Source organism: Chlamydotis macqueenii, chromosome 5, assembly GCF_036417535.1.
Source record: "Chlamydotis macqueenii isolate bChlMac1 chromosome 5, bChlMac1.mat, whole genome shotgun sequence".
Classification (NCBI taxonomy): Eukaryota; Metazoa; Chordata; class Aves; order Otidiformes; family Otididae; genus Chlamydotis; species Chlamydotis macqueenii.
Window position 1 is genome coordinate 13,629,115 of NC_141560.1, and position 14,970 is coordinate 13,644,084.

The 14,970-nt window shown below is 43.4% G+C and overlaps 1 protein-coding gene across 5 annotated transcripts in view; it reads right to left on the bottom strand.

Moving 5' to 3' along the window:
• Positions 1–1,458: 1,458 nt before the first annotated feature.
• EVL (Enah/Vasp-like) overlaps positions 1,459–14,970 on the bottom strand; it is a 132,950-nt gene continuing 119,438 nt past the window's right edge. For 2 of the 5 annotated variants that reach the window (XM_086749823.1, XM_086749822.1), the window contains exons 6-14: positions 13,915–14,144; positions 13,149–13,270; positions 9,653–9,713; positions 7,503–7,569; positions 6,077–6,143; positions 5,910–5,972; positions 3,538–3,604; positions 3,103–3,160; positions 1,459–2,073 (exon numbers count right to left, since the gene is read on the bottom strand). In XM_086749823.1, the coding sequence (XP_086605949.1) occupies positions 2,036–2,073; positions 3,103–3,160; positions 3,538–3,604; positions 5,910–5,972; positions 6,077–6,143; positions 7,503–7,569; positions 9,653–9,713; positions 13,149–13,270; positions 13,915–14,144 (773 nt within the window). In that variant the 3' untranslated portion in view covers positions 1,459–2,035. The remainder of the gene's footprint in view (positions 2,074–3,102; positions 3,161–3,537; positions 3,605–5,909; positions 5,973–6,076; positions 6,144–7,502; positions 7,570–9,652; positions 9,714–13,148; positions 13,271–13,914; positions 14,145–14,970) is intronic. The other 3 variants (XM_086749825.1, XM_086749824.1, XM_086749827.1) reach the window with 3 other exon arrangements.

Consider the following 14,970-nt stretch of genomic DNA (forward strand, 5'->3'; position numbering starts at 1 on the left):
GGCAGCAGTTTAGAAAAATACTTGCTATTGTCAGGTGTGCCATTACATGGGTTTGTAATTAAGAAAGGCATGAGTTATTGTGTGAGATTTATGCACCCGAGTATTATAATCTTTGCTGTTACTGGAAAGGCTCCTTCTCCTGGTCCTGGGGTGGTTGTATTGTGCTGTGTATCAATGTCTGCCTGCTTTAGTTCCCACGTCTAACCGGTCTCTCGTCTTCTCCTGGCATTAAACAGCTGACAGACATTAGGCTCAGTCTGGACCTCGCCATTGCATTAAACTCCAATTTCTCCCATTTCCCCCCCCCCCCCACCATTTTTAATCTACAGTATAACTACACTGAAAAACAGACTGTTTCCTAAGAGGCAGATGGGGTTGCTTTGAAGAGTGCTGAAGGACACCACCACACTCGCCAAGCCAAAGCAGATAACATTTTTACAACTAACTGTAAAGCACACCTCACCCCACCTCCTCTCCGGGGTCTCTGTCGCTGGCAGGCACCTCCTGCCTGCTGCCCTGCTCCATGAGGCCTGGAGAACACCAGCAAGGGGACAGTCACAACCTATCCTGAGCTGCTGCACCAGGCTCTGCTCCCAAAACCATTCCCAGGGCCTGGCTTGTACAATGAAATCTTCAGGAAGGCCTGAAGCAAAGCAGCAGGGCTTGGAAAATATTTGACAGACTTCAATAGCTGAACTCCAATCTCTTGCCTTTTGCACAAAGTTATCAAGAAGATGCTATCAAGACTGCTGCCATGTAAAGCTTGTGCCAAACTAAATCAAGCAGAAATTCACAAGATCAAGCTGGTGGAAGGAATGACTCTAAAGAAAAATATTTTATGACTGGAAAGATATGATTCAGTGTGTGCTCTTAAGTGTTCAGTGTCCTGTACTCTTATCTTTGACTTCACTTTCCATGAAATAAAGCTCAAGACCTGCAGAACATTAACAAATGAAACACGTGAGATGCTAACAAATGACTCGTGTTCAGCAGTGCAGTGCCAGTGATTTCAGCTATCATCCTCCTAATGCCTTTGGTAGCCTTGTTCTGCATAAAGACCTCCCTTTTATTTACTGGAAGCCCTTGAGTGCAGGTGATGGCAGGAGATGCAGTGGGACAGTTAGTGGTGGCCCGAGAAGAGCCATAAGCTACTGTCCTTCACCGACTTTGGCAAAAAGTTGCTGAGGTTGCCGCAGCTTGGCCGCGGGAGGTGGTGCTCAACCGGTGGTGTGAGGAGGGCTCGGCAGGTGAGAGCCACGTCTCCCTGTAAAAGAAGGCAGGGCTGTTGTCTTTGCACCATCCACAACGCGCTCAGGGTCTCTCCTCGTGCTCTGCAGTGCTGGCCAGCCAGAGCTGTCACCCCACAGCAAGTCTCAGTCACCCTCCTTTCATCGTCAAACCCAAGTGACATAAAAGTGCAGGAGCTCAAGGGACAAATGAAACCAAGAAAGGCAGGGCCATGTGGACAATAAACAGTTTATTACCAATATGAACACAGATACTGTGATGCACTGACGTACCATTTTTTTTTTTTTAATATTGTGATAACTCTGAGACAAAGAACTTGTTGGCTGACAACTAACATGTCTCTGTTTCTTCTGGTGATGCCACAATACATTTCTGTTGGCAAAGGATCTTCATTTACATTGCAGACTACTAGTAAAATTACTTTGAAGTCATCTATCAAAAGCAAATGGTTCATGTGTGTTCTTATCTACTACTAAAAAGAAAGGTAATACATTTAAATAAGCAAATACAAAATACAAAAAAGGCTGACAAATCCAATGTGCAGTGTCAGATGAAATCTAAAAAATCCAGAAATTTAAAATTTAATATTCTTTAGATTAAGACTTTTAAAATGAAGCGAATCCAAGGCAGCAGCAAGCTTCAAAGTGTGCTGAGTCTGCTAATAAAAAGGGTATAAGAACAAAGACAGTGCCGGTGTCCTCTCTCACCATCTTGCATGACCTTGGTACACTTAGAAATGATCCGATCTTCCTAGCATTCTTAGTACCGTCCAAATGCTTTGCAATCATTATGTTGTACTGATTCTACTCAACTCCTGCCGTATGGCTAGAAAACCAAACCAAAAAATTAATGCATAATGTTATAGCCAGTGTGATGGAAAATGCTAAGTGTAGAGGTTGCAGAAAGTACAACGCTGGTAACAGGATGAGTGGAGGGTAAAAGGATGAGTAAGGGTGAGCAGTCAGCTGCTTGCTTGCAAACTGCAGTACTGGTTTAAGAAGTTGCATCTGTAGTTTATGCGAATGTCTTATTTTGCACTGGAATGAACTAGGGAGGCTCTGAGGGCCAAGCTGCTGGGACAGTAGCGTACGGGTGAGGGTCTCCTCAACTGCAAACTGCCCCGAGGTTTCGTGAGCGCACTGGTCTAGAGCAAGGGGACAGGGAATGGGTTTTAGCTGTTTTACAGTCTCCTCTTTTTCCCTGTCTGTGTGAATCTAAGATGGGCAGTGTGGGGTATGGACATGCATCTTCATATGCCCTTATGCAGGCTTCAAATAGATATTTTGCTGTGCATTTCAATAATGGCCCTGAAAAGTACATTTAGTCATATATTGCAGAGCAATTTATAATGAACTTTTCAATTAATTACAAAAATACATGGCTATTGGAAAACTGTAATCGAGTGAAGGTCTGAAGTAGCTCTTCAAGCACTGAAAGCCTACAGAAGATGCTCAGGAAGGATTTTCAGTTTTGTACCTTTGTCCCCTCCTCATCCTGGACCTGTGTGGCCGGCTAGTTACAAGCGATTTCACTCTGCCTGATTGTGATAAATTGACATGCCACAGGCTACGGGCAGGCCCTTTCTCACCCTCCGACCTGTGAGAAACACCGGCCAGTGAATTTCTCACAGATTGGGAGTGAAAGTGCTCGTCAACAGCATAAAAATAAAAGATATAACACAATGTCACGATCAGAGCCCAGATAAAGTAGGCGCTTGTTCTTCAAATGTGTATATAAATCAGAGCTGCTCAGAGAAGTCTGAAAACACCAGGGAACTCTCTGCAGTTCCTATCATCTTATCTACGGGAAATTAGTCATAAAGATGAGAAAAATAATAATTTTTCTCTTTCTTACCATCAATTATCTCCTCTTTCACTTTGTGTAACTCTCTTACAACTTCCTCCAATATTTCCTGATGAGACAAAACACAAGTCAGCTGCTCAGAATTTCCTTCTAACCGGTGGAAGAAAATGCAAGTTTAACACGGTTGTGCTTGTCCCCCGCCTCCGCTGACAATCAGAGCCTGGCACTACTAACAGCTGCATCTGCACTCCCAGGCCAAGGACGTAGAAGATGCTGGCATATTTATTTGCACGTTTCTGTAAAGACATCTTGATCAAATAGCAGTGAGATTGTGCTCTCTTGCTGCTCACCAGCTAGCCCTTCCCTAAGCACCTAGTTATAGAGGAAATCAGAAGACTGAACAGCTGTTTTGCTTGTACAGCGCATGCATGGGGGAAAATGCGTAGCTCTTCAAATCTCTTACGTGCAAAAGATGTTTTCACTCACCTGTTTCATTCGATCAAAATCTAAGGCATCCATAGCCACATCATTGCTGCTGCTTACTGGCTTCATCCTTGAGAAACAGAAAAAGAGGGAAAAAAAAGCCAGTCAGTTCCTTGCAATGCACAACGCACACTTTCATCCTCACCTGATGGTGTGGATGAAATCCACCCCAGAGCAAGAGCACTTGTGTTCGAGCACTGGGGCAGAGGCTCCCTCTTGTGCCACTCAAGAGAGTTCGGCAGCTGGAGAGCAGGACTGCTTCCGTTCACATAGCCTGAGCCTCAAAGATGCTGCTTTCTCCTGTTGCAGACATATTGCAGGGAGCGCAAAGACTGCACTGAAACTTAATTTATTCTTTTTTTTTTTTCTTTGGTGTTGGGAGTCTCAATGATTGCAGACTAGAAAATGCTGAGATGTCTTCAGGGGATAAAGCCTGTTTAACAATGTACTTTATTACAGCATTTGCAGTTTGCAAGCCAGATGTCTGGTTTTCTCTCACAGTCTGTTTTCTGTACAGTAACCCTGTCTTGACTACCTAGAGTTTAGTTGAGTGATCAAGGAATAGTAGAAGACAGGTTAGAAAAATATTATAGGAAAAGTAATAACCAAGTAATCCTTTCCTTGGAAGGCCTGACTGAGTAAAGTGGAGCTTGTTGATAGCACTGTGTAGCACAGGCACTTTTTTTTTGACCCAGAAACAAACCCAATCTGCCCTTAGTGGCTAGTACACTTGAGTGTTATTGGTCTTCCATGACGGTATTAGTCAATGGGCTGAATTCTGATGATGGCTGATAAAATAAACTAAGGAAGCAGAAGATGCTTGACTTTCTCTTTTAATCAGTAACTCTAAAACATTTCAAAAATTAACCCTGCTATATAATTCATTGGAAAGAATTCAAATAACTTTGCCATCATCTTTGAGCCCACACTGGGGGCTGGTGGAGATTCTGCCCCTCCTGAGGGTACACTTGGTCTTGCAACCCTTTTTCAGGAAAATCTTAACAAGTCTCCTACCGTCACACAGCTAAGCTGGGAGTTAAGACAGATACAAATGCCATCAAACTGAACAGGACCGGAAACAGGTCACCGCTGAGAGCTTTTGAAACCTGCCCCACTTCCTCTACAGAAGTCATTCGAGCAAGCAAAGACTGAGGTGAGACTCTAGATGTTAAACTAGGAAAGGATTTTTTTCCCACCTAACTCCTCATCCTCCCAGGATGGAATGGCGTTACAGAAGATAGCTGGTGAAAACTTGATGGCTGCTTTAAGCAGCTTATGTTTCGTTCCCATTTGCACGGAGAAGGAATGGTCTTTCTATATCTGTTGGAAACTCTCACGTGTTTCCTAGAATCAATGTGTCCCACTGGTTTTAGGAGAGCTGGAGAGAATATACTTTGCTCTGGTAACACTGGTGCATCCCTCTGTTTGGGCAGGGCATGTTCCAGCATCTTTAACACAGCAGCAAGTACATGCAGATAGTTGCCATTGGCAACTTTCTCTCTGCAGATAACCAGCACTGTCGTATATGTAACTGTGAAATAAGGGACATCTTGTTGCAGTAAATACTAAACATACGTAAGTCAGTGTTCTACCTCCTTATTCAGCTTATCCATCCATCTCAGTGTCCAGTACTGCAATAACACTGGGTGGTCCTGGACCAGCACTGGAAGGAAGTCTCTCTTTAGCTGTCCAACATCAAACTTTGTGGGTAAGAACATGTCTGGTGATACTGCAGCTTGGCTGTTCTGACTGACAGGACTTCTGGAGTCCTACTTTAGGCTTCTTGGCTTTTGATACCTGCCAGCTTTTGTACCTCATATTTCTGAACACCCTGTCTGTGGCTGGGCCTTTTGACAGCTTGATGTTATTAACTTATTGCACCAAGATTTGCTTTCCTTTCTTAACCCACTGCAGTTGCATGGATGGAGGCACAACTTCCCTTCTCCCAGCTGCAGGCTCTTCAGATAATTTCTGCCTTTGCTTTTGAATTTCTGCAGAGATTGGACAATGAAAACTTCCCCTATTGACAGGGTCATCCTGAACCTGCTGTAAAAAGATGCTTCCAAACCTGCCTTCCATGTGGCACAGCATGCTGCCAAGTCTGTGCCTCTGATTCACAAGCATAGATGCTTTAAGCACTTGCTTAAGTGTGATTAACATCTGTGATGCCTGTGCCCACCTGAGCAGGAGGCTGTTTCCATGGAACAAGCCTTTGACATGACACGCTCTACCTTCACATTTTGTGCGGCAACAGACAAAGCGGATTGTAAGAGAATGAGTAAAAGACATGACAGAAGACAAACATTAGTGCTGAATGATGGGATTAGCCAGAGGACAAGCCAAGACAATTAAGAAGCCAGGCTGTTAGCCAGTACCTAGAAGACACGTGGGATTGTGTGGGGCTCTTAGCTTCACAGCTCTTCACCACTGATGGATTTCTACAGCAATGGAATGAAACGAGACATGAGTTGTGCACGTGCCATGGGGACAGCATGACCAGCCCGACTGCTAGCCAGCCGCAGGGACACCACATGTAGCTCACCTAGAAAGTAATGAAGATACAGGCTTTTCAACAGAATTGCTCCTTTCCCATGGCTTCTTCCCAGAGTCTGGAAAACACAAATGAAAAGTTACTGTTTATTTTTTTTTCTCTAACGCTAAAAAAGTCTTGAAGTTGATTGCCTTATACAGCAGCTTTCATTCAGTGAGGAGAGTGACTTAGAAAGATCCAGGAAAGTGAGATTGCTGAATGAGTGTGGTTGCCTACATCATATGGAAAGCACTGGCAAAAATCTGCTTAGTGATCCCTTTAATTAGGGACTGAATAGTTAAACCATACTAAAAAGACATGGAACAGGAACAGTAGGAGGAAAGGCATAAATCACTTCTATTAAGAAATACAGGGTAATTGCTGCAAGGCTTATTTTATTCAGTACAATACTTATTTTTATTTTAAATTAAAAGAGCTTAGGTTTTTTTTTTGTCTGCATAGTTGGCAGAAAATGTGGGTGTATCTAAAAAAAGGCAGTGAAAACCCCACTATGCAAATCTCCACAGAGAATTTATGTAATGTTGTCTACATTTCTAACTCACAGAACATTCCCAAAAGCTGCACTATATAACCTTTGCTACTGAAAACTCTTACTATCGTCCCAATCTCCTCCTATGCAAATAGTCTGAAATAAAGTGAACTGTTTCAGAGACTGGCATAACACACAATTTTATACACAGGGATTTGCTCCTCTGTGAGATCCTAAAAAGCTCTTTAAAAGAATTATGGGCACTCCCAGGAAATCTGTATATCTCGTTCCTCATTGACGTGCACCTTTCTCCCAGCTTCTTCTCTTTCCCTTGCAAAACGTGCAAAGGATGGCTTTGTTCCAAAAGGAAGCTGGAATGGTTAAATACTCATTTCCTTGGGAGATATTTCTTTTAGCATGTATGAAAGCCAAGGCTGACGCAAGGATGACTCTGACTGGCTTGCAGCTTATCTACTCAGATACAGTCATTTGAACTCATTGTAGGAAAAACATATTTGGGGTCTCCTTAATTTCACCTACTGACTCTCAGGATCAGGCTTACTGCCACAAGCTCCTAGGCAAAGGAAGGATAACAGTTTGAGACCCAAATCCCAACTGTATAAACCAGGACAGCTACACTAACAAAAGTAAAATAATATAGATTTTCCTCTTAGGAGATTCAGGTGCACAATGTTGAAGATGACGATCCTCAGCTACATGTCTCGATCCCTTTAACTAAATTGGCTGTATTGTCATTTCCTTGTCTGTGAAGCAAATACTATCGCTACTTCTTACTGAGTACAGTTTTTATAACAATAGATATTTGGCAATTTTTCTGTTAGTTACTGCTGCTGCACTCAGAAGTAGGATGATGAACCTAGAGTCTAGAGGTGGCAGAGAAGACTAGGTTAAGATGACAACTAAACCACTAGTAGTTTGGTTTAATACCTGATGAATTTTGCTGCTGCTGGGTGGGACCTCGTGCACTGGATGAAGGAGAGGTGCTAGCATCATCCTATAGAGAGAAAAACAGGGCATTACTTAATTCTGGAGATGAAGTGCAGAGTCCTCTTCTACTCTGGAGACCAGCTGCAGCACAGGTACAAAAACAAGTTTCCTCCAAGCATGTCCAGCAGGCACTGCTGTCGAGGTATGGCTCAAGCCCATTTAAACGTTACCCTTCCTCTCCCTTTAGTGTGGCAAAATAAATCCTTTTTATTTTTTTTTTGCTATCATGGACACCTTCATGAGTCCACTGAATCACTCTCATCCTTATATACCAAACCAGGCTGAATTACCACTCTGAAGTGCTGGCTGCTGTTGTCTAAATACAAAATATCTGTTTCCCAAATTTAGAAACTCTCTGTGATATGGAAACTGAGCCACCTGAAGGAACAGCAGGTCAGATCCCAGACTTTTAGCCCAGGACAGCCACTGGTATCAGTGAGCATAGTCCAGGTACTAACAGAATGTAACTAAATCAATCGATACTCCTCCTAAGCAGAAGAGTAAACACTACATCACAGATATGAACTCTTTTTTTTCCCTGGGATTTATGTATGACATCATAAAACATTAACTTCTATATTTGATATGTCAATATTATTTAGCAGCCCTCAAAACACACTCGGGCAAAGCATTAATTGTGTGTTACAGAACGGAATTGCACTGAGTTTGCCAGACGATACCCCCCCCCACAAAGTGTGCTCAAGATACACATTAAACAGATGTTCCCTAAAACACCTTTCTAAACAGTTTGGTGCTATAAAAAAAGATTGATTTGGCTTATAAACTAATGCAGAGCTTCAAGAAGAGAGAATAAGAAGCAGGAAGACAGCAAAGGCTTCAGCCTAGTTAGAAGGTAAATGGTGCCTTTCATCCCTGAGTGTATGGTTCAAAACTAGCTTTGGGGCAAGATTAAGAGCAATGGTTGCACAGCGGCATCAAGGGTTCAATAGGCAAATTCCATGCTTGAAGTATCCCTCAAGGAACACACTAAAAATAGCTGCTTTTCTCCTTAAACAGTGCAAGTGCTTGTTCCTGCTCTTGCTACAAACCTTTCAGACTGGGGCCAGACCCGCATTTTCTGAATGGCATTCCTGCTGAGCAGCTGTTACCTTGACTTTGGAGGTAACATCTCTGCACAGGTAATATGAGGCACACACGATGCTTTCTGAACTTGCAGCCATGGCAGAGAGCCTTCACAAGGTTACCAACAGGAATGCTGTATGAGCAGGAGCCCAGAAAAGCTCCACATAGGAAGGGACAGTGTAAATCCTGGCCTCTCCTGAGATTCTCTCTCATGCTTTATCAATTCAGCAGGTTAAAAAAAAAAAAAAAAAGTGTTGAATCTGCATGTTGAACTCAAAATTGCTGCATCAAGTTCAGTGTAAAGACTGAGTCAAATCAAAAGACTTGTTTAATTGCTTTTGTGGACAACATACAGACAGAACAGTTAAAATAGAAATGAATGATAAAATAGAAATGAATGAAAGTTCCCTAAAGTTGTCCAAATTCTATCTCATTTTAGCGTAAGTATCATCAACACATATTTTAGCTTCAGAATGGTTTAGTGTTTAATATACCGTTTCCCTTCCCCGCCCCTCCAGAGAGAGGTTTTCTGTGCACTTTGGGGTCCGAAGTGAGTCAGTTCTCGCTTTGCATGAAGGACTGCAATCCAAGGTTACACCACATGGTTGATGAGCCACTTCAGCTTAGCTGAACCCGCACATTTAAGATAAGAAATATGGATTTGATCTCAAGTTGACTTGCCAGAAGATTCAAGGCATCTTCTGAGGAGGCAAGAATCTACTGTACGCTACAACACTTGGATCAGACCATGAGAAAGCATCTGTTAGCCTGGTTTGGATGGTACCTCACCTATGAATAAGGCAGCAATTCTTGTTTATAGGGTGCTGTTCCATGGAAAAGTGGATGCAGTTACACTTAACCTTTTGACTGAATGTGCAAATCCATTCCTGCATCAGCACTCCTTGTCACTGCCTGCCACACACAGTGAATGAGCACAGGACTTTGGCTTACAAGGCAGCACATCAACACATTTGAGAGAGCACGACAGCATGGAGTCTTTCACTTACGTTTTGGCTTTCCTCTTCCTTTTTGTCAGCTGGCTTGTCTGACTGCGACGCTGCTTTCCTCCTTTGCAAAGGAACAGGAGATAGGATACACAGTCAACCCTCTAGAAACACATCCTCCACAAGGGAAGGCTGATTCAGGCTCTGGTGGGAGTTATTATTTACTTAGTTCATCCTAGGGAATGCGACAAAGGCTGGATGTGTTTGATTGCGTAGGATTGGGGTGGAGGTGAGGAATCCAGAACTCAGCAATACAACTCAGGGAAAGGGGCAATATCATGAGACTGTTTTCAACAGAGGAACACAGGGTGCAGAGCATATAGAAATATGTTGAAGGGGAGGAAGGAAGCGCAGCTGGGTATGAAACTGCGTGAGAAAGGGACGACTTCTCTCTAGAGCTCAGGAAGTGGTGGCTCCTGTATCCTACACAGGAGGAACAACCCAAACCCCATAGCGGTTTCTGAGGACCAGCCCAACCTCCCTAGGTGATTCTGGTGGGTATTACAGTGATGATGCTGTTCTTGGCAGCTCCCATATCGTTTTGTCACCTGTCCTATATCCTTCCATCCCATTCTCTCCCAGAGAAAGGGCTGTAACAGTGCTCCCACGTGCTGGGAAGACAATCAGAAAAGGCCTTCAACCCAGGTCCATCCTCCCTGTGAAAGGTGGGGCACAGTTTCTGTTCAGCCAAGACCCCTGCTCCCTCCAGGGTGGGAAAGCTCTGGCTGGAGGCTCGGAGTCGGGAAACATGAGTGCACCAGCCTGGGTTTTCAAGTGCCTTTGGTGAGTGACAGGGTATTATTGCTATCTCAAATCCAATTCAAAGGCAACAGAGCTCCTGAGCCCTGGCAATTTTGGTGGTGCCTACAGAAGTTGAGTGAGGACCTGAGACCCTCACTCTGTCCTGCTTCCCAAAGAGCAGCAAAACTCTCTGAGAAAAAAAGCAGCAAAGAGCTGCAATCCATCCATTGGAGCAATTGGACAGCCAAAGATGTTGGCTGTTTCTCTTTGAAGAACACATGGTAAAACTTCCTGGGTGTTAGCCACCCTGGCTGAAGAAAACAAGACCCAATTCTTGATTTTCAAGCCCTATTTAGGGTCTAAATAGTACTCAAGTGTGCCAGATACTGATTCTCTAGACATCCAATTTCCCATTTTAGACAATTAGGGAAACTGCAGCTCTGGTCTCCACACGGAGTTTGCTTGTGATGATCCTTATCCACCTGTGAACACTATCCTTGGCACATTTTTTTAAAACACCAATATGACAAGTTTTTCATTTAGTCTTGCTTCTGAAGTGGACAAAGTTCATCTCATAGAAAAAAAAAAATCCCAAGTGGCACTTATAAAGGCTTCTGAGTTTCAAAACACTGTCACAAGTTTGTCAAAGGTTTTGTTTGTGTTTTTTTTTTCATATCACTGTCAAAAGAAAAGCCTCACTGGATATACAAATTGGAGGATTTGAGAGAATTTGACAGAAAACCAGAGGGGTAAAACACATGCATGTGTCTGTAAGACACAGTGCTCTGTGAGAGTTATTTCCAACTACATTAATAATTTTATTAGATCAGTAATAATTTTTTAGTTCTTCTCCAATATTTACTCAACTCTTCTGAGGAAAAAAGGTTATAATGATTACAAAACCGAGTGAGGGAAATATTTTCCAGGGTGAGAGACCAGTGTTAGATTTATGTCCTGCAACAAACTTAACCGGGCTAGAAATGATAGCAGTTTGTGAGATAGTTCATTATTCTGCTTGCCCTTCAGTCCTGAAGCGAAGGGCTGCTCTTGTGGGGGCCACTAAACCTAGAGGGCAGTGTTTTATACCACCTGACCTCTCAGAAGCATTTTCCTCTTTACTTACCCAGCATTAGAGACATTCCCTGTTTCTGTGGTTTTCTGCTCAGAAAAGGGCCCTTGAGATCCCCTGCTCATCGCTCAGTGATTTCTGTATTGAACATGCTCAGTTTAACAAGCATCTTTTTTACCTCCTGGCTGCCAGCTCAGAAAGAGGAACCTGAAACACCGTAGTGCCAGGTTGTTTCCTTTCTCTGTGTCATCACACATAAAAAGGGGTTTGCAGCCAAAAGAAGTCCTCTCAGTATCAGTTAGTGCCCAGATTGCACCCTTGGTTGACACTCGTGTATTTCCAGCGACTTCCATGGCTTTGTGGAGCAAAATTTAGGAGACAATTCTGTTGCTGCCAACTCTCTGGGAAAGGATTTGCAGCTCAGTTATTTTCAGAGCAGAGGCAGCATGGTGCTCCCAGTAGTGCAGGTGCTTTTGTTAAGATACCGAGGGGACTGGACCCTGAATACCTGAAGACACCAGATCCCACTGCCAAAAGCCGTAATGGAGTACATTTTAGACTAGAATCACAGAAATTTGTAGGATTTTTATATCCAAGCATTTGAGACCCCTTTTTGGCTTGCTTGTTTGAACACAGCTAGTTATCCCAGCATCTAGTCACCAAACCTTACTTTGCTTACAGACATCTTCCAGTTCAGCAAGGTCAGTCTTGATACGTAGCAGCACAAAATAGATCAGAAGGTGAACCAATAAATAACTATTAAAAGCTGTTAAACTATTTTAATTCTGAAAAGAAAGAAAATTATCTATTTGGTATTCTACACTGCTGGGAACTTTTTACAGTGTTGTGTATTTATTTAATGCTTCGTAAAGGATTACATGAGCAGTCCATGTTCAGAATTCCTTCTGAAATGAGCAGGACATGGAGGAAAGCTAGAATCCTCTGAACTGGGAACTGTTTTTATACTAGACAACATTATTTGAAAGCTCCATCTCTGCGCACTACACAACTGTACCTACTCTTCATTATTTTACTCATGCTTTTCTTTCACTATTCATAAGTTAAAAAAAACAGAGCTAAAAATAAAACATCTAACACTAAGAACTTAGGAGTCTGACAGAACATTACTGATGGAATCAAGGGAAAAAGAGAAAATAAAAATAACAGAGTGCTTTTTAACAGCTGGTAGCTTGATACATCACAACTTGCTTTAGTGGAGAATAACTTGGCTAGCCTGTCTGAAACACACTGAAAATTGATAATAATTTACCTGCCAAGATGTTGTCTTTTTATTGCACTTCTATTTATATTTTTCGGCCCAACATCCTGAATGTGCTGCATAAAAAATGATTTGCCTAATTTCCTTTCATAGTTTACTCTTTCTGAAAACAGTAACTTTGAACATCTGGTAAAATGGCAAAAGCCCAGAGGATATGTTTATCACCATCTTTGAAGGCTACCACACTGCAGGACTTGCTACAGCAGCTAAACTCTGCCAGGCATCATTGCTGCCACACCTACGCTTTCACATCAAAGGCCAGGCGATGCTGGTGACTAACATCTATGCAGGACCTGTCAAATTGCAAAGAAGCATCAAAGTGACCCATTGTTAACCAAAACTGATAGCCCCTTGTTCCACAATTTGCTGCAGAGCTCATGCTAGTGCTTACTTGAAGTCTAAGTACAAACCTTTTTGCCAGTAATTTATTCATTTCTTCCATTAGTCCTCCTCCGCCTCCTCCGCTACTTGTTCGATTGGCATCGCTCTTAGAGACCCCACTGGGGCTGGACCCTCCAGAACCATCTTCTGGCTTAAGACAGAAATCAACATTGGAATTACTGAAAAGTTTCATTTACAATCACACCCTTAATGATAAGTTTTCCTAATTATTAGGAACAGCAATCACAATCATAGCCCAAAACCAGAGAGATAGGATGTGTCCTGCCTTGGGAAGAAGACCCACATGGACCTTACTAAAACCAGAACAGTCTGGGTGAGGCAAATATATGGGCAATTGATGAAAAAACCCACAGCACTGTTTGTTCATGGTTATGTTTACGCATGGTTACGTAACTCCTACCTAAGTGGACACCTATTGACGTGAGGCCCCAACAGTCTGCACTGTTTTTTGTAAGCATGGTGCAGTTTCAACCACTTATAATGACTGAAAACAATAACAGCTAGTACAGTGGTGGACTCTGCAGAAATCCTGGCAACATGAGAACTTGTGGCTGTTTGCTAATAAACATTTTCTGAAGAGCAGAAATTCTACCAAGCATTTCCTGCTCACCTTTATTTGCACTACAAACTCACATTTAAAAGTTCACCTAACAGACAGCTGAAGTGTGTTTCACTGTGTTTCACGCTGGGTTTGCAGACCATTACACCAAACCGCTCCGGGCTTTCCCGCAGTGGAGAAGAGCCCATCAGGGAGTCCCAGTGCCACCTCCTTACCCGTTGAACTCTCCTTAGTTTGGCACCAGCCAGAGCCGCTGCAAGCCCTGACACTGACCCATCTTCATTGCCAGCCCCTTGGCTGGTGCCTGCCGGCAGTGGGGGTGGCGGGGGGGGCGCAGCTCCCATGGGTGGCGGAGGGACCGGGGGTGGTGGCGGAGGTGGGGGCCCCCCGGATGAAGCAGGCATCACAGCAGCACCACTGGGATGACCAGGTGGAAGAGCTGGGCCTGAAATGCAGAGAATACAAATTAGACGTGAAGCACGTTCTCCTCCAGCCCATACACGAGGTCATGTTCCCACTCCCAAGACCATGACCTGACTGCATGACGAGTGAGCAATGCAAGGGAGCATCAAGCACGCAGAATAATGGAAAATGGTGGGTGCATCTATGGTCAATTAGCTACAGTTATGTCCTCCTGCGAGGACCTGTCACTGATAAACCAGCCTTCTCCCTCCTCTTCCCTGTGGCTGGGCTAGTGTTTTATTCTGTGCCGATATAAAAACAAAGACAATGCTTCTCAGTTCACAAGTGGCACCTTCTCCTGCTCCTCTCATAGCTTTCTACATAGAGACAATAAACTACATCAGCCAACTCCGTCGACTTTTGTTAACGTCAGCTTTTCACCTCATGGGCTGCAGCGACATGTCCTTCTTTCTGTTGCATAGAGGGTGTGTAATCTCAGCTGGTCTTGCAAAATAACGGGGGAAGAGTCCAGCTCCAAGCGCCAGGAGGTTCAGCAAAGCTCCCCAGAGCAGCAATCTGTTGGAGGGACTGATGGTGGCTAACTCCGTTGCAGGGTTTTGCCTGTCTGTAATGGGACAGTCAAACAAATCCACCTCCCCAAGGGTATTTCCCCACGTTACGCTCTCTCAGAACAGGCTGCTTGTGATAGATAATCACAGATTCAGTTGTTCAGTAAGTGTTATTTTGAAAGACAGGCGAGTTTTGACTGAGGAACATTTGGAAACTGTATTTACCATTAGCAGGCCAGTTTTCTTCTTATCTAGGTTTTCTTACAATACTGCCTTATTTCTGTGGTTACTTCTGCCATT